This window comes from Limanda limanda, chromosome 16 (genome assembly GCF_963576545.1).
Source record: "Limanda limanda chromosome 16, fLimLim1.1, whole genome shotgun sequence".
NCBI classification, from domain to species: domain Eukaryota; kingdom Metazoa; phylum Chordata; class Actinopteri; order Pleuronectiformes; family Pleuronectidae; genus Limanda; species Limanda limanda.
The window spans coordinates 19,287,007-19,314,423 of record NC_083651.1 but is presented as its reverse complement, the minus strand read 5'-3'; the positions used below and the strand labels follow the sequence as shown (position 1 = coordinate 19,314,423).

The 27,417-nt window shown below is 43.4% G+C and overlaps 1 protein-coding gene across 1 annotated transcript; it reads left to right on the top strand.

Annotated features, from left to right (window-relative positions):
* Nucleotides 1-9,118: 9,118 nt before the first annotated feature.
* On the top strand, nucleotides 9,119-22,843 carry LOC133022146 (immunoglobulin superfamily member 10-like). The gene is made up of 11 exons (XM_061089172.1): nucleotides 9,119-9,306; nucleotides 9,536-9,665; nucleotides 11,165-11,406; nucleotides 11,984-12,135; nucleotides 12,896-16,362; nucleotides 17,432-17,573; nucleotides 18,218-18,353; nucleotides 18,644-19,840; nucleotides 19,970-20,177; nucleotides 20,272-20,493; nucleotides 20,723-22,843. The coding sequence occupies exons 1-11, from the start codon at nucleotides 9,119-9,121 to the stop codon at nucleotides 22,841-22,843; spliced, it is 8,205 nt and encodes a 2,734-aa protein (XP_060945155.1).
* Nucleotides 22,844-27,417: the final 4,574 nt, after the last annotated feature.

The following is a 27,417-nucleotide window of genomic DNA, read 5'->3' as shown; positions in this document are numbered from 1 at the left end:
TCTAGATTCTTGTGTGAAGGTTTAATGCAAAAGGCGGAGTGCTCCACTGAGATAATTACAGATTCTGTCAGTCTGACCTGCAGGGCAGCAAATGTGTCTGCTCCACTGCCTTTGTATATGTCCGCAAGTGCTGATGAGGACGTGAGTCCATTTCTAAGTCCACTGTGCGTGGGAGAGAGAGAAGAGAGGAAGAACAAAAAGTGGGTCCCAATAGGAAAAGTATTTTATTAGTCAGAGCTTCGGAAGTGCTGTGTATTTTGTGTGTAAATTTGAAGTGATGGGAAGACCAGTTATTTTTATAAAACCATTTGTGACACTAAGAAACCACCATTGTCTGAGTCCCTGTCATTCTCCGGAGGATGTGTTTCTCAGCTTCTGTCTGACATCGATGTCCCTGAAGTGCTGGATTAATCTTATATTCCATAATGATGTTATTTATGATGTTTTCTTTTTCCCAGCTGTCTGTATCTGACACAAAGTACAATGGGACAGCTCTCAGACACTGTATTCATATATAACCTCACTGAACCTATCCAAATCCTTTTGGGTTGGTCGGCTGGCTGCTACTTTGAACCCCTTTTAAACCAGCTTAATTACTGTGGCAAGCTGTAAAACGCAATTTTTTTTTTCTATTTAAGGCAGGTGTAGGCCACTTAGCCTTAAATTGTGCTTGTTGTTTAAGGTCCAATCTTTTGAATGGAAAAGCAGTGACCCATGAATTTTGAGATCTACTTTAAAATACATTAATTTCAAATTAACTTCAAATACTCTGATAACGTTGCCTTTGCGACAGGGGATTCTGTGTCAGTTCACCATCTTGTACACGGATTCCAGAAGGTAATGCTACAGCTCAAAGTCTGTGTTGAACAGCCTTCTGTTCGCTACAATTCATACACTGTAACAAATGACCTGGGTTTATAGCCCATGTCAGCAAACATCCACCCCTGGTGGCAAGATTCAGCGCTTAACGCTTCACTAGCTGGACTGGAGGGATTGTGGTACCAAAAATAAAATCTTTCTTGGAGCAGAAACAAAATACCACCCTTCTCTGTTTTCAGTGATTCAAATAGAGAAAATTACCTAATATTGTGCACACAAAAATAAATCCATCTTAGACAACACAAATTTGGTACTGACAAGGTTGAATTATGCAATTACAGTCAAAGTGACATTTCTGAGTGAAAATATATTTTTCTGAGGTGCCTTTTACTGGGTTTTGAATGTCAAACTAGGAGGTAAACTATTCTAAAGAACCGTTACTTTCAGCCTCAGGCCATGAGTGCTATGGGGGAAAAGCCCTGAGGGATTCCAGGGAGCCAAGAAAACATTGTGTGTTTGACCTAGTTAGCAGGACAGCTTACTCACACCTCAATGTGAATGAACTTTATGGACCTGAACGCTAAACGGCACCAATTGGAGCAACTAACTGTCTAAACAGCAACAGCCAAGACAGAGTCACTACACAAGATCGTTAAAAAGACACACTTGAGCCTTGTTTGTTTAGGCCGGGGTTTCCTTAACTGCTTCAGGTAAAACTGGGAACATTTGTTATCTCACCATGAGATACAGATTTATAATAAAATCTACTGAGGGTCGTATGAGAGGTGAGGGTCCAGAGGCAGAATCAGGAGAAACAGGCCCATAAGGAGCCACACGTCTTTAATGATGGTAAATTCCCAGATTGATTGATTTTACACTTGTCAATTGTATTGTGACCATTTGTACTGTGTCGTGATGACTAATGTCGTCTTATTGTATGGAAACATGAAAATATACTGAATAAAATCATCTTTCCTTAAGTGGCATTGAGTAATTTATGGATGTAATTAAAATAAGCGAACACAGGAGTAAGTTATGTATGTTTGTATCTGTTGCACAGTGTAATGAAATCATGTACAATTCTACTAATGCGCTGTCATTGCAGAAACTTGTAAAATAAAACAGTTTCTCTCATAAATATCCCAGGGGAGGAAAGAGGAGGAATGTCCCACCTCTGTCTTTGTTAGGGACTTTTACCGATGTGACAATTTCTGTGTTGGGGTTCCATGCTGATTTTAAAAGCCCCCTGTTATGGGGCGCATATGTAAAGGACCGCAGACCACCAGACATCATGCCTCCAGCATTACCACAAAGCAGCCCCCCTTCCCCTTCTTTAGACCACACTCCCTTCTTATTGACTTCCCCAACCCTTGTTGACCCCCTTACCCATTACTCCCCCCCCCCCCCATCCCTGCTCTATATCAGCTCTCTCCTTCCTCTCCTCTTAACAAGGCTTGGGCCTGGAGGACATTTCTCTCTTTCTCCTTGGCCATATGTCGCCTCCCTGACCCCCTTGACATATCCATATTTTTGCCCATATCTACGATCGGTGCCTCTTCACCCCTTTTTGTCTCTAGTCATCCTCGTTTCCTCTCCATCAATGCCCGCTCTATTCTCACTCAGCTCCAAGGACATGGCCACAACCACAAAGATTAAGTGTCTAAGGTCTACTTTATGACATTGAAGGGCATTCCTTGCTTATCCACACTTAGCTGTGCTGTAATAGATTTTTTTTTGCAGGGTGGGTGGCCCCAGTGGGAATCAAACCCTCAACCCCATCTTTCTTTATGACCGTGCAGCTCTGCTTGCTCAGATTCTGTGCGGTACAGCCAAACAGGACAAGTGCAACCAAAACTTGAAAACATCTAATTACCACATTTTTGCTTCTTATGTTTTCTGTTGTTTAAGACATTTTTACAAAACTCAAATATTTTTTTAATACATTTAAATAGTAACACAAGAGCAATTTAATTATTGCCTTCAACAGATTAAACAACGGCTACATCTTTATATAATAGAACTCACTGATGGACCCCACTTTACCTTCTCTGATTCATTTCTCCCAGATCGCTCAATCTTTTGCATCCTCTTCCTCTCTCATACAGCCTGAGGGTAAAATGCTTTGGGACTTTGAGTTATGATCACGTCTCTGCTGTCCGTGTGTGAGATTTACTCAAGCGAGGTCGGTATATCATTGAAGAAAACAAACTAATGGTAGTTGTCAGCCAACTCTGCCCATCTCCGTAGTGAAACTCCCTCTCCTTAAAGCTGTCAGGGCAACTTTCTTGATTTTCTCAAAGTGAATTGTACACCCTGTAATCTTCTGGTTCTCTCTAACCGCTGCGTTACCCTGCCACACTTACAGCAGAAGATTGTTCGCTCAGTCGGTCCCTAGGTTATGGTTCAAACAACACCAGTCGTCGTCTTAATCCTGTTGTTGCATGTGTCCTTTTCTGATAAATGGTTTTAAACTATGTAAAGGAGATTTAAGTTCCGCCTGAACACACATCACCTGCTGTTGTTTGTGAATACTGTCTTATTTTGGCACAGTACATTCATTCATCCCCCCCCCACACACACACACACACACACACATCAGTCCACTGCAATATACACTGTGCTATGATATTTAAGCTAATTTAAAAAAGAAGTTTTGCATTGTTGTTTTTGCATCTCTTCACATGGCTATACAGAACAAAGAGGATCAAGTTAGAGAGTGATCACTGATTTAGAAATTAGTCAAAAAATCATCCCCGACTGTTCATTTAAATTAAATCAAGCTGCACCAAAGACAATTAAATAAAAATCAGCCCCCTGATCTAGATCTGCAGCAAATTAAATTGATTCTTCGCAGACCCACACCACATCCTTCCAGACAGTTTCTCAAAAATCTCTGAAGTTGTTTTTGTGTAATCTGTCTAACAAAGAACCGACAGGAGTGAAAACATATTGTCGTTGATGGATGCAACATTCTTGCTCAGTATAGTTCACACATCCTGGTGATACTGTGTATTCAATATTTCTTCATAGAATCTATCAAAATCTTCATTTAGTTTTTCGGTAGAAAGGTTACAGTCTGACTCGACGGTTACACCCCCCCAGGACAATGAAAATAGACCATGAACACACATGTATTTCTCCCTGTGGATTAACTTAACACTGTTCATCTGTATCCAGACACAGCTGAGTGTCCCTCCAAAGAAACCTGATACTCACATACATACTACTTTAAAATACGTACGTACTGCGTGTGATTTGATGTTTTGATCACATTCTCTCTTTCTACAGACCCAAAACTGTGCTTGGAATGCATTGTATATCTCAGAACTGTAAAGAACTAATACTAAAAGGGAGGTTGTTTTTGCCTACATGATGAAAGGAGACTATGACCATAAAGCCTTCTCCAGGTTAGCCATCTAAAATAACTTGGTTCCAAGAGGACAATAAAGCGATCACACTGTAACAATAAGTCCCTGTGACCATCCAACCATCAGCCAGTGGATCCCTGCCATGGCCGCCCACTCAGCAGCTAAGCTCCAGGCTCTCACTTGGCCAGACAAGCCCTGACCCCATGGAGTGCTCGAGTCTCAAATCAATAATAGACCACAAGGTCCTGCCTCCGCTCGGCCTCGGGCTCCAAGACAGCAAAGTCAGACTTCAGGAAAGTTTTGCCGTCATCTAAATTGGGAATATTAAGAAGCTGAGTTACCCAGAGTTAAATTACACAATAGGCCAATATTAAATTTCTAAACTGGATGTGTGATTACTGCAGGTTTATACAGCAACAGTATTTTTGAATTACGGTGGCACAAAGCAATGGAAAACATGAGGACCTAACACATTATGGCATGGTATTATACAGCTCAGCAGCTCTGACTGGAAACAAGATGAAGATTTAATAGAAACACACTGTTGGCACTTACAGAGCTGGTGATATGAGCCAGCTGAATTCAAACTTAAAAATGGTTGACATAATGACGTAATCTAAACACAATCTACAGTTTCTTATACTATACATCAAACTAAAAGGTCAATAGCATTAATCACTTTTTTGGTAACATTTAGCATGAGCAACAGCATCCAGCTGACCGCTCAGGAATGCTGATTTAACAGGGAGTGCTCGGTCCAGCAGTGAGTGTCAGCACCAGACAACCTGTCCCTGCCTTTAACCAGCACTTTACAAGCCCACAGCCTGAACCTGCTCGGAGCCCGGAGGTCATGAAGAACGTAATTGAAGGTCTCGGTTCTGCTAAGGATAGCTCTCGGCTTCCTGCCCATTCTGATGCCTCCTTTCCCCTTTCACTTTTTGAAGTGACCTTGACAGAGAGGAGGCTCCTTGTGAGGACGTACTAATCCTTTTGTTTGTCTCAAATTATAAATTGGTTTTGAATGGAACACCATATATGGACCCAAAAATAAATTTAGAATATAGATGTTGAATATTCCTTGTATGTTTGAAGGTCTTCTGCACAACTAACAGGAGATGTTGGTAGGTGTTAGTGGCTACCAGCAGATGTTAGGGACATAACTTCAGTTGTGCACCTTAGCGTCATCAAGTGTTTTGGCCTTGTTATCAATGATACAGGCCCAACTTGAGGGTACGCTGAGGCTAAAGGTAAATCTGACTGGCTACCGGCTTGTATTGCAGCACTGTGAAAGCCATGCGGCCTGCTCAGTAGATTAGACATCATTACCTCTATGCCTTTTCAAACTAAACACTTGGAGATGGAGAATACAAAATGTACGTTCTACCGCACTAATTAATGCCTACCGCCAGTTGATGTTGTTGGATATTAGTGACCACCAGCAGATGTCAAGACCCCCTCTTCTTAGACAGGCCCACGACAGGTTGAAGAGACCCATGGGTGCATGTCCCTAGAAACAACAAACTCTTCCTTTTCATTGATGACAAAATTAATCTGATTTCATGGCATTAAATTAACCTAATAACGTAAATGGGCAAATAGACTTGTACTTTGCAGCCTCCCAGCTCTTCAGCCCCTATTTTTTGTCATTCACATAAAATATATACGCATTTTACTTTGCAGGGTAAAAAAGAATTGGATTGCTACCAAGTTCAATCGTGCAGAGTTGGGAGATGAGGGGAAATTAATGGAATGCAGTGATTTATTTTTTTATACAAGACTTTCAAAGAGTTTATTCACACATCAAAGCCAGATCAAAAGGAATACATAATGCACAGAATTTTAAAATTATATCTCAGCAAGCTGGTTTCTTCTCAGAGCTGTTTACATCCTGGATTCATGATTCAGCACTCGTAGTAGTTGTCGACCTAGATAGCAGCGAACCCCAGAGACCTAGAGATAGAGAGCAGTGTTGACCAATGTACTTTTTTCAAATCTCAGTGGAAGAGCGTGGTTGGCAGGCAAGACGGGAACTTGTTGTAGACCGCAGGTTACAGTAAAGCTGTTTTCAGAGATGAACTCCAGGAAAGGTGTTGAAAATCCAGACACCTCAGTCCAGACATTTTCTGGAGTTTGCCTTTCACATAAGAAGAATGTACCAGGAGATTGTCTGGGAAAATGCAGGAGGCTCAGAGTTTTTTCCAATTGACATCTTCATCCATGCCTACTGTGCATGACTCCCCTTTTTCATCCTGAGATATCTGTTTTATTTGGTTTTTCTTCCCTTTTGCCTCAATCACATTCCAGAAGGGGCATCTACATGTCCACTCGCTGTTAATCATTTTCCTACTGCATTCTCAAAAGGGTTCACTCTGACTTCAATCCAGACATTTTACTTTTGGCGGCCGACAGGAAAAGTTCCGGATATTATCCAGAGCAACTGACTCGGACAGTTGCGTCCGTCTAAAAGACAAAATACCTTTACATTCACCATCATTCATGTCTCCTCTCATCATTTAATCATTCATTCATTGACCGGCCCCGAAGAGCCATCGACATAACATCATGTCGCTTTTCCTTTCTTACTCTCTCCCAGTCAGACAGTGATTCATCCAGCCCAGTGAAGACATTTGTAATGAGGTAAGTTGGGATTCAGCCTAATGTTTTTTGCAGCTACAGTGAATCAGTGCAGCTTGAGAACAGCTCAGCCCTCGCCGACCAACATCGCCTGCAGAGACATGCAGACATTCGTATAAGGTGACAGATGTTGGGCAGTTTGTTAGAAAATCATCCGAGAGAAATTTGTCAGTGAATGTTAAGTGCTATCACGTCTTTAATGCTGTTTATGGATGTTCATTTATTGACTGCGGAGCTCGGGAGATAATTCACGATTCATTTTACGATCTGTTATTTAGGGTTATGTGTTTTGTCTGATGTGACAGTTCAAAAACTATGACTCTGATCTTATTCTCACATCTGGTGCAACCCCCGACCCCTATACCCCCAACCTCCACCCACCCATGGTGCATAGATAAACAACTGAAAAGCGGTTTTGCTATTTCACTGTGACAGTTAGTTCATGTATGAATAAAAAAAGCAATTTTAAATGGTGTATAATCCAACCTCAAGAATGTTCTGATATGCGAGTGAGGAGACTGCATTGCTCTCTTGCATGTCTCACACACACACACACACACACACACACACACACACACACACACACACACACACACACACACATGCATACAAAGGCTCTTTAAGACGAGTGAGTGGGGGGTTACTGTGCTGAGAACAGCTGAGAGCTTCAGTCTATTTTTGTTCCTCCCCTCAATTAAGTCTCTGAGAAGGAGGTGTGATCATTATGGGGTGCCTGAGAATCTCAGCGAAGAAGACAATCCCTTATTTAGTTGCCCTCAACCATAATTCAATAGAACTGTCTGGAAGAGGCCACTGATGCACAAACCCAAAGTCTGATATTTGTATTTCTACTGAGTCACTCAGTAGATAAAATAACTTAACGGTTTGGAGTTTCAGCTCTGATTGTTTATTTGATGGCTAGGGTTTTGGAATTCTTGGATTCAGTTCATGTTAAGAATATTAGATATATTCAAATATTCAGGCGCTGCTGCAACAATAAAGTTGAAAACATATCACAATGATATTTATTGATGAGGTGAATCACAAAATAGATTAGTTACATTTTCCAACAGTTGAGACGGATGGTCTACTTGCAGCCTCTCCGCAAAGCTCCTCCTTGGACAGACCTCTCTGCCTGCAGCGTCACTCTGAGTTCACTTCAGTCCAGTCCCCTTCCCTAATCTCAAATACACACTAACACACATCCACTGTCATCCATACAAACTCACACGCGCACGGACGCATTCGCGAGAACTCCGCGCCCTGCTCCTGCGCGCACAGGAGAGGACCTGTTGGATTGTACAGAGCGCACAAGCTTTTCCTTCAGTTTTGCTGTGGTGCGAAGTTGTCAAACTATTTCCCAGACTCTCTCTGGGGTGAAAACTTTTTTAGTTTTGTTGGTTTCGGTGGATCTTCCTCAATTCAGCAGCCTCGGATCTTTTGAGAGCATAAACTGGTTAATTGCAAATCAAGTCCTCGAACCGCGCACTCGGAATCAAATCAGCATTTGACGCCTGCAAAAAATGAATAATTCCGTGAAATAACTCGCTCCAGCGGACAAAAGGATTTCAAGGTATGTTCTTATCAGCCGTGACTATAGTCTGTGTGCATTACAATAATCCATTCATCTCGGAGGCGTCTTGCTGCCACAGTGCGTAATTTACTTTGATTTCAGCTGCAAGTTGAAACAGCCTCTCGCAGCCTTTTCGCTCCACAGTTGGTTTTACGCATGTGAATAGCTCTCAATGCATTTGCGCACTCCTGAGATAAGATAAACACACACACACACACACACACACACACACACACACACACACACACACACAGGAAGAGAGGGGGGAGAGAAAGAGAGAGAGCAGTAGAATTTCTTTGAGGTTTAATTCTACATCTCTCCTTTACTCTCCCCTCATCATTGATTCCTTCCTGCTGTGTACTGTATTTGTCCTTCAGTCAAACCACCAGTCACGTGTGGATTTCCCAAGGGTGTGTTCTGTCTGTTTTGTTTGTTTGGGACAGGTGCAGTTTGTGAGATTGGCCACAATGGGGGTCTAATAGAGTTGAGATAGAGGATGTCATACGCTGGCAGTCCTCCTAACTAACATTTGTGTTTTTGGGCTTTGCAAATAAAACTGACTTGATATATTTGAGAGTAAAGGAGAGGAAAAAAAAGTTTTCTATCTGGATTTTGGGACATGCCCCAGTGGTGCACTTTGCCTCCCTCCTTTATTCTTGACGTTCCTTTTCTCTCTCTTTGGCAGTGATAATCTCAGTGCAGCATCTTTTCTCGTGGAGTGAAGATGTGTCTGCGTGTGTGTGCGCCTGCAGCACTGTTGGCTCTGCTGGTGCTGACTCTTGTGCTTCCCGGCGGCCTGGGCTGTCCCAGAAGCTGTAACTGCTACCAGGCCAACGAGGTCCACTGTACCTTCCGCTCCCTGCTCACTATACCACCTGGACTACCTTCACACACACGACGCATAAACTTAGGGTGGGAAACGCACACACACACACACATACATGAAAGTGCACATGCATGCATGTAAACACACACACAAAGATTCCAAGCTAAAGCTCTTTTATTCACTTTACGAACACTCAAACAGTTTTGAATTAAAGTGACAAACTACAGTTTAGTAAGAAGCTCACATTGAAGTAATGACATATTTGTCGATTTATTAATGTCTGAGGTTAATTATTCTTAATCTGTGCTCCTGTAGGTTTAACAGCATCAGCAGGATCCCTGAGAGCTCCCTGGCTGGACTTGATAGAGCGGAACTACTCATGCTGCACAGCAACGATCTGCACCATCTCCCAGATGCAGCATTCAAAGATATGAAATCGCTGCAGGTAAACAAGGATCGTATACATCTGCTCCTCTACAGTGAAAGTATAGAATCTGAGACTCAGTTCAGTTGTGGTATTAACATCCATACTGTGTGATCAGATCACTGACAGCAATAGGTACAGGTCTGAACGCACCCAAATGGGTCATGAGAACTGATCACTTAAACCCCCTATGGACCACAGTTAAAACATATTTTTACAAATCTCTGTGTCCCTACACCTAGTAGTTTGCTAGCACCCCCACAATATCAACACGGATCAACACTCTCTATCTCTCTCTCCTGTTTGTGCCGACACAGACCCACACTGGTGCACACAGCCAATGTGTCATTGGACACATATGTAAACTCAAACTGGGTATAAACCACAAAATTTGGTTGTCGCAAACACTAACGATGTACGTGACTTTTTGCATATAATGATGAGAGATGATATTCGTAAATGTAACAAAACAGATTTCAGATTTTCACGAGTAACGCAGGGATTATTAAGATATACAGCATTTCTCAAAGGAAGGACAGGATGCCTCATTGATAAATGTGTCTAAATCTTTCAATCACTTATGAGAATTGATTGATGAAAGGACACATTTTTCCATTTGGTCTGTGAGTAGCCAACTAGTATGGATATTGATACAGTTTACAAGATTCTGTCCACATTCTCAGCCCATTCTTTCTAATCTCTGTACAATTTATACATAATTGATGCTCCATCATTCTTTTCACTGCTCGGTGACAAGGAAACACACTGGACGTTTTAGCACCAACCTAAGGGCAGAGTTAGCAGTCAGTGGGGAAGTGATATTACTCAACAAGCAATTGTTCCCTTCATCTCCCAGGCAGATACTGATAAATATCCATTGTGTGATAATAGGATCCATATTTCCATGTGCTGACATAGTCATGTGCTAGATCTGTCCGCAGCTGGAGCTCTTCCAGCCAAGTACCCTCCCCGGAGAGCGGATTTATCCTAAGCCTCGAAGAAATACAATTTCACAACCTGCCTTTTGTGGTGTACTGTGTCTTCTGAAAATGTTGGTGGGTTCACTGCACATGACCAGATTAGCAATAGATCCCCGAGACTCTTCTGCAGAGGATAAAGGACTAAAATTTTATTTGAAAAGTCCGAGATCTCCAGTGCTCGAATATCCTTTTTTTCCTTTGCTTTGACCTCGTAAACTCACAGCATGAATATATTGTCTGGTTTACTGCCTTGGGCTATTTTCTCAATTCGTATACGTGAGATGGGGAGAAGCAGGAAATGTGTCCCCATGTTTTTTGAATTTACACAAGGTGCATTCAGTCATTTCTGCTTACAAACAGTTTTTTCTGCCAACTCTTCCCCCTCATTCCAAGTCCCCTCACATGGTTTGTCATAAATTCAATTTACAAGCATGTGGTGTCCAGGGACAGTCGCTTCTTCATCAGCCTTGATGTCTATTATTTGATTGCTCTTCTAATCTTTAATTTCTTCCGCTCGCTTCATTTCCTGCACCTCCACAGATCCTCAAGCTGAGCTATAACAAGCTGAGCGAGATCTCTTCATCGCTGACCTTCTCTGGTCTGACCTCACTGCTGCGTCTCTACTTGGATCATAACCTCCTCCAACACGTCCATCCACGAGCCCTTCTCCAGCTGCCCAGCCTCAAACTGCTACGTCTGCAAGGGAACAGGCTCCATCAGCTGCACCCCCACTCTCTGTGCACGCTGTCCCTCCTGAACACGTATTACTTCTCGACACTCAGGTGAGCTTTAACATTAACTTTGACTTGAAAATGGGGAGAGCACCTCCTAACCCTCATTAACTCATCTCTGCGAGCGTGACAATGAAGATCATAAAAAACATAATTGAACTCATCAACGGCCAAGTGATCAATAAATATAGTTAACCTCTTTTACCTAAATTTTACATACAGGCACAATCCCACTATGGGCGCCTGGAACACAATCTGTTCCATTTGAGATTTCCGACTAAAAAAGTTATTAATTTTCACTTGTTTTTCACTATTAGTATTTATTCCACTTAACTCAATTGTTTATACAAAAATAAACTTGTGAAAATACTTCCCAGGTCTGGAATTTTTTTTAATACTGGATTGACACAAATGAAAAATTGACATCGAAAGCTACATGAGTATAAGTCTTTGATAAATTTCTTCTGTTTAAAGATGATGATAACGATGGAAATGATAAATATCATGGACAATTTTCTTACATCTGACTTGTCACCTCTCACATCCTTCCCTCAATTCCTCTATGACTTTTATTCTACCTCTACCCCCCCACCCATCATCTTGTCTTTGTTCTTTCTCTCTCCTTTAGACACTTAGACCTGTCCAACAACAGTCTGACCACGCTGCCCACAGAAACCCTAGCGACAGCACCGCTACTCGAGACTCTCGGGCTGCAGGTTAACCCATGGAGTTGCGACTGTAGGATGAACTGGTTTCCCTCTTGGAGTCTGGCTCACCCAGGTGACTGTCACGCCTGATATATAATTAGTTTTTTACTTGCTATTCATTGTCTCACTCATGCAATTTTATTCATCAGCCATTGAAGTAGCTCAAGGGATAAGAAAGAGATATCAAGTTATCCAGCTCAAGGGATAAGAAAGAGATAAGACGCAAAGGTGAAGAGAAACACAGTGAATGGATTTGGAAACAGCTGTTAATAATTTCACTCTATAAAAAGCCTTAAAACTGAAACATAATATTTCAAATCCAGACAGATAATTGTAAGATGGGCTAACATCACATTAAGATATATGTTATCGTGATACTTTCGACATCTCTCCACCTGCTTCTCCTTAGACACTTCTCTCTTTCATCCCAGGTTTGTATCTCTTCCACATCTGTCTTGTGTCTGTTATTGAGATGTGAAAGAAGGCAGAGCTGTGAAATGTCTCATTGATATGCCAAACTTAAACTGCCATGACTAATTCACAATGACACCATTGATGTGTGCAGGCAGCTGAAACATGGGCTAATGATTGCCATGTTTTATGAAGTGATGCATATTTACGAGTAGATGAAGTCACCATATCTAATTAGTCAGAGATATGAAGGGTAATGAAAGCTTAAAAAGAGATTAGACGAGAATAGGACCGCACTAAAATGTGGAGATAGCTGAAATTAGCATTAGTATGTTTGTATAGTTTTCATGATGTTATGCACTGTTGATATGGTAAGGCAGGCCTTTATGACATAATGTTCTCTGTCTCTTTCTTTCAATTAGGCTTAATGAAATGTCCCGGTGGCCCTCAGTGCCCAACCTGTGTGTCACCGAAATCCCTTCAAGGACGGGGCCTACTTGATCAGACTGATCTACCGTGCACGTCACCTGTCATCACTTTCCCAGGGAGAAACACACCTTTGGAGACAGAACTCAGTGAAATCCAATCAAGTGAATCCTTCAGAGAGCTTTTAGGCAGCGCCTCGGTGGGTCTGTCCGACCAACAAGGCAACAGTGTTGATCTGAGCTGCAACGTCACCCACTCCTCCAGCTCTCAGGATATTGCTCCTCCCCCAGATCTCTCCCTTTCCTCCTCCTCGCCAATCCCTCTTGCTCTGTCACTCTCCCTGGAATGCCCTGTGGAAAGAGAGAGCTATGAACAACTTTGGAGGATCCTGGCTTACTACAGCGAGACTGCGGTTCGCCTTGAGAGGGAAATAATGCTGAGCAAAACCCCGATGTTGGCCTACCGCTACAGGCAGACGGCAGAGACGGATGGATATTATCACACTGGAGTAAAAGCTTCTGTTAAGGTCAGACCACAGTGGTTACTGCAACCAGCTATTAGCATCCAGCTAAACAGAGCACAGTCTAATGCCCACAAAATTCACCTTATATACTCGACAAGAGTTTCTGCTCATCCCGGCCCTACATCTTTTCCCTCAGCATCCTCACCTGCTCCTCATCCATGGGTTATGATTTCAATGAATCAAACCATCACAGCAATGGCAGCCAAATCGGGCAGTGAGGTGCAGCTCTCCTGCCCTCTTCTAAGTTCTGGTAACCCCAAGGTACGGTGGATTCTCCCAGATGGATCCACACTCATAACCCCCTCAAGCAGCCTGGATGGTAGGCTGCAGGCCTCAGCCTCGGGTTTACTTCTACAAAAAGTGCAGCTCTCAGATGCTGGACTTTATTACTGTGTAGTCCAGGCTGGCATGGATGGAGATGCTCTCCCTGTGCGCCTGGCAGTGGAGGAGTCCTCTGTCCCACCTTCTGGAGAGCAAGTGGGACCGCATGTGACTGGACCAGTTGGGGAGGCTGTCAGTCTCTCCTGCAATGCGTCGGGTTCACCAGCACCTTATTTGAGCTGGGTGTTGCCAGATGGAAATATACTACGGTCTGGATTAGCTGTATCAGGTGGAGTCACTGTACAACCAAATGGGAGTCTCTCTTTGTCCAAGCTTTCTCTGAGGGATGCTGGTCATTACCGGTGCACTGCAGTCAACCATTATGGTAGTGACTCTTTGTCCATGCAGTTGGAAGTAAAACCACAACACCCTCCTCTGTTCAGAACTTCATTTCCCAGAGGGCCACAGTCAGCTGCTGGCCGGTCAACCAAGATACGAGCCCCTTTATTACGTGAGATGGAGGAAGGATCAGGGGATGAAGAGGAAGAAGAAGAGAAAACTCTTAGGAAGCGTCCAAGACCTAACCAGGCGCTCCCGAACAGACGGTATCCATTTGGAAAACCAAGAAGACCTGGGCCTGTTAGAGAAGGAACCCTGAGAAGAGGAGAAGGACCTGTATCCTCCACTGACCAGAGAAGAAACCGCTTTGACAACAGGCACAGAGTCACCACAAACAAACAAAGAATAGACCCTCAGAAATGGGCAGACATTCTGGCTAAAATACGTCAAAAGACGTCTAACACTATTAACAGTCAAACTGTTACAGTAGTGCCCTCAGCTGAGCCGATGGGAAGAGGCACAGACAGAGCTACAGCAAGAGATGATGGAGTGGTTGATACAGAGAGAGTTAGAGTTCAGGGAGCAGGGGGGGATGCAGAAACGGAAGGGTCATCTGTTGATGACACTGTTTTACAAGAGGAAGGCCTACAAGCGTTTCATCCTGTTCCCACAGAAATGCAGACACACACAGAGCCACCAACAGATACAGCGATAGAAAGAGGGAGCGGGAGCTCAACAGAAACACAGACGGACATGGAGACCAAGACACAAATGCAGACTCCAAACCCAGATCCACAGACAGAGACAGTGACACACCCGGAGGAACAGAAAGAAGCAGTTACATCTAAGCCAATCTCTGGAAGTAATGAAATTGTGCCAGCACCAGATAATGGAGATAACAGAGAGGCAAACCCCAACCCTGCTAGAACCCGACCTCAGAACCCCCGGCAGAGACTCTTACCAAATTTGGTTCCAAATTCACGACCTCAAAGCCCTTGGAATTCTCGCAGGAGGCTCGGACAGCAAAGACGAATCATCAACAGGCCCAGGGTGCAGCCTTTGACCCCACCCCGACCTCTCCCTGACCTTACACAGCAGAGGTCACAAACAGGAACACCTAACACTACCACTGATCAAAGTCATATATCCCTGCTGGCCTCAACAACCACATATCCATCTACTTTATTGACAAGGAATGACCATATTAAGACCACTTCAAATGGTGTGGCACTTAATCCTCTGTCTCCCCCTGTTTCTTACACTCTGGGTATTTCAACCTCTGCCCCCCCCTTCACCTCAGTATCCCCCTCTCACACAAACCCACATATAGACACCATGAGTCATTCAGCCGACATCCCAGACACTGCAGAGTCCACACTTTTCAACACAGGGACACCAGCACCCACTCACTCTGATGTTGTGATCTCAGAGACACATGTGCCAGACACACAGGCCGGGACACTTACACATGGCGTACAGACACACACAAAAACACACACAGCCTTAGGTAAACATGTTGATAGACCCTCGGGCAAACACAGTGAAGAGCAGGAGAGGAATTTGTCGGGTGTGCCATATGTATCTCATTCCACCACTGTCTCCTCCACTCACTCATCCGCTGTTTCCTCCACCGTCTCTAGTGCAGCTACAGCTACTCCTGCAAAAACTATGACTCTTCCAACCCCTCTCAAGAGTGAAGAAAGACTTTCTAATCCTCCGACAACTACTTCCCCAATCCTGTCTAGTACAACTACCATTATTATTCCAACATCAAGCACTACCAGAAGTACTACAACTACTCTTACCTCTACAACTACCACAACTGCTCTAACATCAACTACTCCCACTACCACAGCTATTTCTTCAACTAGGCCTTCTACTACTACAACAACAACAACTACTGCAACAAGCACTAAAACACCAAACCACAGTACGACAACTACTGTCACAACTTCTACTCCTACTACTAGGAGTACTATAATGACCACCTCGGCCAAAACTGCAATGACCACCCCGGCCAAAACTTTTCCAACCACTACTTGGGCACCTTCTCCTGTTACATCGACTACTACCACCACAACAATGACATCAACAAGTACCAGAGCATCATTCAGAGAGAGGCCAAGCATTGGTCGAGTTGACATCCCAGGGAGGCCTGTTCCTGGGGCTTCAAACCATAGTCGATCACCTCCTGACTGGAAGAACCCCGGGGCTAATTCAATCCCTGACTCACACAGCAGCAGGCCACGCTGGTCCCCCCCGCTCCCTGTTGTCCCTGGGGTGAGTTCAGATCAATTTAATTACATAATATTGATATTCTGCCGGGTCTCAGGAGGTTAAACCAATAAATGGTACTTAATGCAAGGAAACACATAACAACACAAATAAGAGCTAAGGTAGGACCAACAATCTGTTCTTTATTTATTAATTAATACACATTTATTTGTTCACTGCTTCCAGTCATTTATCCAATTAACTATTTATTTCACTACACTTTTAAATGTAATTTGCAGTTTGTGTATATATAGCTATTCTTCTTCGTTTGTCAGCTAAATGGAACTTCAATTCACATTTCCTTTTTTTCTAAGTGAGTGCTGGCCCAGAAAATAACAACACACACAGACACACAACTCTCCACTGTGCGGGGCCTCGGGCAGAAGCTTAGCAGAAAAAACAATAGATCTGAAAATAGCCTAATCTGTCTACATGACCTGCTGTTAAACCTGAGGGATATGTATGACAATTCTCCAATTTCATGGATTTTACAGAGCTCTGCCAGAGTCTCTGTCAGATCTACAGAAGTGATGAAAAACACATGTTCCGGAATCGACAACATTTTGTGCTCTTAAAGCTTAATCGCAGTGGATCAATTCTTAATTAATTTCCAGAGCCGTGTTGGCAACTCGCTTCAAACCAAACCACTGGGTCCACCACCAAAGGGTCATGCAAAATCTGGGATGACAGTAATCTGTACCGTGTGTAAATTACCCACTTTAAAAATTCACAAGTAATTCAAACATTAAGAATTTCGCTAATTAACAACATCTCAGTTTTTGAGTCAACAACTTTTCTGAAAAAACTTAATACTCCAAAAACATGTTGTTTTTTGTTGTTGTGTTTTAATTGTCATATCTATATCTATAGATATAGAACAGTTATCTATAGATATAGATATATCTATATATAGAGAGATTTTGAGAGCTTGGCAAAGTCCTTAGTTAATTACAGTGTAGTAATCATTTTTTCTTTTCGGTTATGCTGAACTCCACTCACATACTGCTTGGCTCACAGACGATTTATTCATGGTTTTACTTGTGGGAATAATATGTTTTGTAAATCTTTTTCACAGGCCCCAGTCGTGAGATCTAGACCAAGAATTGCAGACCCACACATCAGGACAGTGTCATTCCCAGCAGAGAGCATTGCCAGGCTGGCTTGTGCGGCTCAAGGGGAGCCAAAACCTTCCATCACATGGACCAAGGTTGCCACAGGTACACGCTTTGCAGACACACACCCATTTATTTGAGCATAGTCCCATAAAAGAAACACCAATAAATGTCAAGAATCGGTTTTAGCTTCAGGTTTTGTTTATGCAAAGTATCCACCTGGAGACCAATCAAACCTAGTTCACTGACGGAACTTTTTGATTATGTCGGGAAACACATAACTGTTTGTTTTTCATCTAGAATGCCATTATGCATGTGTCATTTATGTGGTGAAAACACTGTGGATTTCACATTTAAAATAAAACAAATAAAGCTTTTATTTATATCCTGATCTCATGGATTTGAAGGAAGTCAGTCTCCACCTCACTATGTGCAATAACTGAATGAATAAAAACCCATTTTGCACTGTAGAAATAACCCATCAACACCCATCATTACACACTGGCATGCGTACAATAGGCTTTTCTCTAGGTTGCCATGTGGGAAAGATATATTGCATGAAAATAATGGAACATTTTGTGAACTGCATCACTGGCTTCACTTCACGCTGTGCCACTCGGCGTGTCCCCGTTTCTCCTTTCCTCCCATCTCTTACTCATTCTCCAACTTTCTTTCCCAATTTGTTTCTGTTTTTCCCCACTGCTCTCTCTGTATTTGTCTGACTCTCTCCCTTTTTTTCTGTCTCTCAGGGGCGGTGATGTCAATCCACTCCAAGGCTGAGCGTTTTGAGGTCCTGCCAAATGGCACCCTTGTTATCCATAATGTGCAGCTGCAGGACAGAGGCACATACATCTGCAGTGCAAACAGCTTCCTGGGTCGAGACAGGTAAGGTTACTGATTCCAGCTATGGAGATTAATGCTCTCTGAGCCATTTATTCATAATCAACACAGGACACAACATTTTTTGAATTAATCATAGAAGCCCACTGCAGTTTAATTATTAAGTGTACGTTGTGAGTCATTATGCAAGTGAAAATTCATTGTTTATTGTGTCTATGTTTCTGTCAGGACTTCTGTTGGAATTATGTATGTATGCCTGAGTGTTTCCTTTATGTACCATATCTGGTTTGTTTTTTAATATTTATTTTTGTGTTTGCTTTGCTCTTCCGTGACAGGTTGCTAACCACCCTGGAAGTATGGACCCGCCCCCCTCGTATGCAGCTGGCGGGTTACAGAGAAGCCACCATTCATCAGGGTGGAGATGTGCTCTTGGCGTGCCAGGCAGATGGTGTTCCCGCCCCTCTGCTGTCTTGGGTTCTGCCTGATCGTTCTGTCCTGACGTCGGCGGACCCCTCCGCCAGTCGCATAATTATGGACACAAATGGAACCCTTCATATTCCTGCAACTTTACCAAGTGACAGAGGAGTGTATCGCTGTGTGGCCTCAAACACAGCAGGTGCTGCCAGTTCCTCTGTGCGTGTACACGTGTCCTCGCTGCCCCCAGTGATACAGCAACCCAGAGAGGAACACCTGCACTTGTCTCCAGGGAGGCCTGTTTATGCTCACTGCTCTGCCCGAGGTGCCCCACCACCAGTTCTGCGCTGGCGAATACCAGATGGGACTTTGGTTCGCCCATCTCAGTTTCTCCATGGCAACCTCTTCGTCTTGCCCAATGGGACGCTGCATATTAGAGGTGTTGGACCAAAGGACTCGGGGAGTTACGAGTGCACAGCAAGTAATGCTGTTGGAGCCGATAAGAGAACAGTGAGAGTTAAAGTCGAAGGGGGAGCAGAAGGCAGAAAAAGTGAAGCAGGTGCAGGAAAAGAAAACACACAAGCAGTTGCTGTTGAAAAACCATCTCCTACACATTCACTCAACAAAGACAGAACTTTCTTTTTCCCAAGCAACCCCACAAATACATTCAACTCCCCAAAACTTCCCCCTCCATTGCCCGTTGATAGATCCAAGACCAGGTCTTCTCACCCTCACCAATCTGAATCCACAATCTCGCCTCCGAAACTCAATAAGACAGGCACAGGCTCCCACACACAGTTGACTGACATCAGCAAAGCTAAACTTCCCTCTCCCTCCCAACCCTCCACAGAGTCTGCACAAAACACAAAAATCTTGCAGAGTCATGTAAACAAGACAAGAGTTAGTTTTTCCTCCTCTTCTGACAAGAGCAGAGCCTCAGCTGTTCTGCAACCCTTGCCTATCTCCCCCTTCAGCAACGCCCGTATTGTCTCCACATCACCCTCCATTACTGTCTACTACGGGGGGATTTTGCAGCTCCACTGTTCTGTAACTGGCAACCCACCCCCCATTATCATTTGGAGGACCCCAAACAGGAAACTGGTGGACATGCACTTCAGGTACAGGGGGTGCGGGTTTATGTGAGATAAGGGATCACTAATTATTTAAAATTATATCTGTTATTAACCCTGTTGGCACCATGTCTTACACCATATTATTTTATATTTGTGTCTACATTTGAATTAAAGCTACGACCGTCGTCTGAAGGTGCATCCTAATGGCACCCTGTCCGCCCAGGCTGTAACTGAGAAGGACGCTGGAGACTACCTCTGTATCGCACGCAACAAGGTCGCAGACGATTATCGGCTCCTGCGTGTCACCGTGGCTACCAAGCCCGCCAAGATCGAGTCAAAACATCCACTCAATCAGATGGTGTCGTTGGGCAAGCCGCTGAAGGTGATTTGCATCACTGCCTTGCTCCTTTTAATGATGATGTCATTTTTCTGTAAACAAATAGCATCAATAACCAGATTGATCCCGTTCCCACCAGGTGGATTGTCAGGCGTCCGGGCTGCCTGACCCAGCTGTTCATTGGAGTCTACCAGATGGCACCATGGTGAATAGTGTGTTGCAGGGGGAGGACAGGGGAGGACGAGCACGGAGGCTCACTGTTTTTGACAATGGGACGCTACTGGTTCCGGCAGTGGGCATGGGGGAGGAAGGGGAGTACACGTGCTATGCTGAAAATCAAGGAGGTCAAGACATGATGAAGGTAAAATAAACATTTCAACCTGGAGATGACTTTAGAATTATGTATTTTTTTGATTCGAAGAATAAAAGAAAATTTAAATATTCTTATTTATGTAGAGATTTATATCCAAATTTGCTGCAATTTCAGTTTGCTAACTTTGTCACAAGGTATATTTTAAAACCAAACATTCTATCAAAAATTGAAGCATTGAAAAACAAAATGGTAATATTAATTTATTCATTCCTTTAAGGTCAAAGTGAAGGTCATGATGACACCTCCACCGACCTTCCCTGACGAGAAAAGCTATCACGTCATCAAAGTACGTCTGGGGGCAACTGCCACAATTCGCTGCCAGGCCTCAGGAGGTCCTGCCTCATCGGTGACATGGTTCTCCCCGGCGGGCCGTGTCATTCCACGAAGTTTGGGCTCTGGCCACTACTCCGAGAGGGTTGTGGTGGTCTCAGAAGGAACTCTGGAGGTGCGTCTGGCCCAAAAGATTGACACGGGAAACTATACATGCCGAGCAAGCAACTTGGCTGGGCAGAGGAGCACAACCGTGGGCCTGGAGGTGGAGGTTCCTAACCCTGTGACCAGTGGCCAGGTGGGAGGAAGAAGTGCTAACAATGTGGCCAGTAGTGGTACATCAGGCGTTAATATTGATAATGCTAGAATAATCCAATATGGAAATAACAATAGAAATGGGAATAAAAGCTACACAGAACCAAACACTGGCATTAACACAGCAGCCAGTAACTCTAATCCTGCCCCCAGGAGTGATAGTCAGAATGAATTCAATAGACCTGTCAGTGGGATAACAACACAACTTGGTAGCAATGCATCCAATGTCGGGGTGAGCAGGGCAGGGAATGTGGGAGTTACAGCGGATAACACTGGAATGAGCAGATATAGACCTGGCATTGTTAGCAGTGTTAGTAATAGTGAGAGTAACAGTCACGGCACAGTGAGAGGAGAAAGTGTACAAAGGAATCCAGGGAATATTTATAATGAAGTCGTTGCAGGAAGGGCAGGCGCTGAGGATAACACAAGCAGAGATAATGGCAGGATAAGTGGCATTTCTAGAAATGTTGCCGTAAGCAGCAGAGGAACTAATAGTGGAGCTGGTACTGGCACAGTCAGAGGAAATTGGTTCGGTCGGAGCAGCAATATAGACGTTACCAATGATGACAGCAGGAATAGTGGTGCTATAGCTTCTGGTAATACAGGCGCTAAATACTCTACTAACACAGTTGTGGGTGTGGTAACGACAGTGAAGCAGCGAGCTGTGAAAGGCCGGAATGTCCTTTTGCCATGCCCCTCCCAAGGCTCCCCTCCCCCCCGCCTGGCCTGGCTTCTGCCTGGTAACGGCGTCTTGCCGGCTCCTTACTATGGCAGTCGACTCACTGTGCACAGAAACGGCTCATTGGAGCTGCGGGGGGTGCGGGCGACTGATGCCGGGACCTTGGTTTGTGTTGTGAGAGGTGAGAGAGGAGAGACAAGGATACAGGTGGAGCTGGAGGTCTCTGAGCCACAGGAGGAGGCCAGGTCTCCACACAGAGGACCGGCTGTGGAAAGACCCGTGCAGAGAACTGACGGTTTAATCGAGGCACCTAAATCAGGAGCATCGTTGGCTTCAGCCCAGTCTTTCAGCTCAGTTTTGCCTGAGAAGCTTCATCCAAGAAAGCCGGTTACTGAAATGCCTCTGCGTAGGGGCCTGAGTTCACCTGCTGCACCTCGTCCCCTTGGCCCTCCCCCCCGCTCGCCTGGCCCGGTCCCAGAGCAGGCAGTGAGCACCAGAGCAGCCTCCTTGGTGACCATCATTAACGGAGAAAACCTTCGCCTGCCATGCCCTCAAACCCCAGGCTATACCCGGGGAGCCCTCTCATGGACCATGCCCAGCGGCAAGGTGCTGTCCCGGGGTGAGAGTGGTGACTCGGGCCATTACCTAGTCCAAGAGGATGGAACCCTCACGGTGCAACAAGCCTCCGTGTTCGACCGAGGCACCTACACCTGCAGGTCCACCAGTAACGACTCCTCCACGGTTTCACTCATCACGGTTCCTGTCATCGTCATCGCCTACCCCCCCCGAATCACAGCAGGCCCCTCACCTGTAACGTACACGCGGCCGGGGGTTGCTGTGGAGCTGCCGTGCCAGACCATAGCAACGCCCCGCGCAACAGTGACCTGGGAAACGCCAGACCTGACACAGCTGAGGGTGATGGGCCAGGCTCGTATCTATGGCAACCGCTACCTTAGTCCTCAGGGTTCGTTGGTGATACAGAACCCGACAAGTCGAGATACAGGGTTTTACAGATGCACCGCAAAAAATGTAATAGGAGTGGACACCAAGGCGACCTATCTACACGTAATATAACGGAGTGATGCAAACACACAACACATGAGCAATAGAAAGACAGAGACCCGCCAGTCTTCTGTAATGGTGAATGGACTCCACTGCTGTCAACACTCTGTGTCCCTCATGCCCAAAAGGAACTGCAAGGCTCTGTGCAGGAGATACTGTTCAATCTCAGAGAAGACACTACTAATATAAAGTACATGTCTCATGTCATTGTATTACTTAAGGTATAATTTTCCATTACTGTATTGTGTTTAAGTCAGGAGTTCTCAGAGCCACATGTTTGCCTCTACAGGAACAGAGTATGTTGCATAAGGATTGTTTTATTTAGCTTGTGGTACATAACTTCTTGTTCTCTTCTTGTCTGTCCATCATCTATCTCGGCTGTTTTCCTGACTTAAAAGAATGTGGACAAAATCAGTATCTGAACAATCCAAGAACACTGCGTTTACATTTTGTGTACAAACTACTAACGTGTTCATCATGTCAAAAACCCTGCAGCTTTAAGTGTTTGTCAGGGATTATGGGATCATTCTGCCATTCTGCAGAGTCTCATGCAAATACAATATACAATACCACATAAATGCAATACAAATCCCCCAAAGCAAACATTTTTTTCTTTGCTTTATTGCTTTACTATGTTTTATAACATTCAACTAAAGTGTACAGCATGTCATTGAGTCACTGAATGATATGGACGCAACTCGTCATCACACAGAGGCATTTTTTATACATAATGTAACATACTATAATCTTTCATTTTGTTTCATATTTATAAACTTGTTTGTAAAATGTTGCATAATAATAATCCACTTTAAAACTATTTAAATATGTTTTTTGCATACTCTATGTAGCAAACATTAATTTAAACAGGCCACATTATTTGCCTTCACATTAGATCTTTGACAGACTTGATGACAGAGGACGTCAGCGTTACGATCCAGCCAAACACCAGCTACTTATTTGTGGGTTTCGAACCGTGGCATCAAGTAAATCTCACATTCCGACAGTATTACTGGGGCAGAACAAGATGTGGTACTCATGTTAACACATTAGCCAACCATTGGAAGACTGATTGTCATGATTTGTTTTGACATAACGATTGTATAAATATGCGTGTGGTCCAAGAGTTCTGCCCTAAGGATGTGCACCATTCAAGTAGCTTATAGATTGCAAGTCTGTTTTCATTTTGTCCTTAAATTATTTGTCCTGTAAAGACTCTTTTATGAGACACCAGTGTTTTTTCATAAAAGAGGAAACTTTTAAATGTTACTATGTATGTCAGACGTCTCATTAGCCGTGAAGGAATGATTGCTATATTTTCAACTGCTTCATTTTATAAATAAAAGTGGAAAAGAATTGAGAGTGTTACTCCATGAAACATCAACAGCAGACACGCACTTTTGTTCAGATATGATTCATACACAGTGTGTGTGCTTGCGTGAGTGTGTGTATGAAGTAGCAGGGAGAAAAGACAACACCTAGTGTGAGTGCGACAGTGAGGAAAGAAACTTCTCCGTGGGTGTATTATGAGAACGGAAACTCTTTATCCGCAGCTCAGCTGTCAAACCAGGAAATGGGGTCTTAACTGTGGATGAGACACATGTTGATGACATCATATTCCTCTCTCTGGGAAACGCAATAAAAGTCGCAGCAGCCTGCAGGGCGACTCCGCACACCACCAACCTGTGCTCACACCTGCCAAGTGTTGTTTATACTGTGATTCAATGAATAGCTAAACTGCATCCAGAAAAAAAATCTGAGTGCTTGCTTTTTTTCATCGTGCAGCTTCATGCTAAAAATCTTTTAAATTTTCTCTGACTAATCTGAGCTCAATGCCCTATAACGACAAATCTGAGTTTTAGAAACTTTTGTAAATTTATTATAAATGAACCTGAAGTATTACGTTGATGTAAATATTCAGACCCTTTATTCTGTCCTTAGTTCAGCCAAAGGTGTATCAACCTTTGGCAACCTTTTGCAGCCTTAAGTCTTGGCTTTGATGCGACAAGCTTTGCACATCTGGATTTGGATATTTTGCGTCTCAAGCTCTGCCAGACGGGATAAGGACTGTCGGTGGGAAGCCATATTCATATCTCTCCAGAGAAGTTTGTTTGGGTACAACTGGCCGGTTCACTCGAGGACAAATACAGAGTTGTCCCTAAGCCACACCTGTGTTGTTTGGCTGTGTACGTCCAGTCACGGTCCCGGTTGTTCCAAACCTCTTCCATTTCAAGATAATGGAGACCATGAGCTCCTGGAAAAACTAAATCCTTTGATGCAGCAGTTTTTGTAGCCCTTCGTATTTCTCTTCCATGACACAATCCTATATCTAAGCTCTGCATGATCCCTTCGACCTCGTTGCTTAGTTTCTGCTTTGATCTGCATTATCAGCAGTAAGAACCTGTATACAGACACGTGTCCGCCTTTCAAGATCAAATCCAATCAGTTGAATTTGCCACAGGGGAATTGTAATCAAGGTGTAGAAGCATCTCAACGATGAGCAAGTGGAATGGAAAACACTCGAGCGACATTTCAAGTGTCATAGAAAAACCATTTGAATATTTATGCTAATGTGAGATTTGAGTTTTTCCTATTGAGGATCCCAATAAATTGTTGCTAACCATTAGTGTGAAATTAAATAACATCATCCACAGCAAATGATTAGGATATGACCAAATATGGTTGGGGGAGTGGCAGAGACCAGGCATCAGAAATATTTGTTAAAAGCTGCACAGGGGATTGTTCACTGAACGCTTTTTGTTTCCTGAGCTGTCAGCAGAGCCGTCACACTGTGCATTCGGTACAGCACAGCTTTCAGACAGTTTTTGCTCTTCCCTGCCGTGAACCGCCTCTGCATCTGCATTTTGCACAGTACTGGGAGGCAGAAGTGTCAATAAACACGTTTGTGTATGTGTTGGCATTTTATCTACTTTGTTTAGTTAGTTTGTTTAGTTTGTGGTGGGAACATATGGCACTGCACACCCAGAACACAGTCAGTATACGAGGACAAACATCCAACAATAACACAGCCTATATCTTCAGCCCTTGAGGCTAAGAGTGTTGCTAATTTAGCACTCTTCCACAGTCCACCAGTTGGCCCAGAGCTAAGTTTTATTATCTTATTGTTCAATGCACAAATGTGTTAAGTTCTGTTTAGTTCTGGCCTAAACCAGGCCCGGTCATACCTGGAAAGAGTTAGCGTGTACAACCTTTAAACAGCTTGAAATGTGTCTAGCCTGGGACCTAATGAATGATCTGTTGAGCATTAGGCAAACCTTGTGGAAAATGAGAGTTGTTGCACTAAGATGCTGAAAAAACAAACAAACACAAATTAAATCCTTTCACAGCTGAAGCTCATTGACATAAAGCTGCTCACAGAACAAAAGCAGGGCTTATTTTAATCATTGTCATGCACCACCCAGTGATTTGGTCAGTTTGGGTTGAGTATCCAGAGGGAACTATGATGAAGGGAAGCAACAAGGATTTCTGCTTTGTGCTCAACTTCTGAAGAGGCCAGTTGTTTTACTTGAAGGATTTCGATGTTTTGAATTACTCTCCTTTATAGTGTTGGAGCATTGCCAGCCATTGTGGAACGGAAATTTTATGGTTTCAAGTTTGTGATCCCAATAAATTATTGCTAATCCATCTTTTTTTGTGTTGTTGCAACCTTTCAAACATTAGTGTTATGAATAAGAAACATCCCACAGGCATTTTTATCTGAACCTATCTCACAATCACTTTCAACCTTTGACACAAAGTGTTTCCTATGGTGCGGCTGCCTGGATTGGATTGACTGCAAATATGTTGCAATAGCCTTTCAGTCATATATAGAATTATATAGACTGTATAAAGTTACGTTTACATTCCTTTAAAATCAAACAATGAAAATACCAGAACTTGAACTTAACAAAAACAGTCATAGCCGACAAAATGTTGAGTGAGTTCCACAAAACTATTTTATTTCTCTTAAAACGTCTAAACTCATTTTAAGTGCAAAAAAGCAAAAAAGCAACTTGCCAAGTCAGCGTCTATAGTTTGCTAATCCATTGCTAACATTAGCAACCATATACTGTGGTGAATGAAACTGAACTGATGAGCACTGTGGGAACAGAATTCAAGCTACAACAATACATGTTGTCGCTCCTAAAATAATTGGGTTAGGGGAACATTCATTTTTCTGTTGCAAATTTCTGAGTCAAAGTGAAGATATTTCCATAATTGTTCATTATTTGTAATCGGATTCATATAACCTCAGTTAAATAGTTAAATCAAAATCTGTTACTGCCCAATCCTGACTGTGCATCACTTCCTTCAGTAGCAACCACAATACAAGCACGACTCAAACATACAAATCTAATAAAGCAAATCAACTACAATCACATTTGATGACTGCAAGACATCCAAACATTTTATTTACACAAATGAGCCACAGCCCAGGAACAGTGTATCAGCCTAATCAATGCCAGTATTAATAGTAAAAACTAAATATTTTATTCTAAAAATGCTTTTGAGCGTTGAAAAGTATTATATGAAATGAAGACTGAATACCCCAACGTTCCTCTACCTGGAGAAAGTGCACAGAACATTTT

Bases quoted from the DNA above. Each gene is read 5' to 3' on its own strand.
- LOC133022146 (XM_061089172.1), top strand. From the start codon at position 9,119: ATGTGTCTGCGTGTGTGTGCGCCTGCAGCACTGTTGGCTCTGCTGGTG. The intron at 9,666-11,164 runs GTAAACAAGGAT...GCACCTCCACAG, and splicing joins AAGATATGAAATCGCTGCAG to ATCCTCAAGCTGAGCTATAA. The intron at 18,354-18,643 runs GTAAGGTTACTG...CTTCCGTGACAG, and splicing joins AGCTTCCTGGGTCGAGACAG to GTTGCTAACCACCCTGGAAG.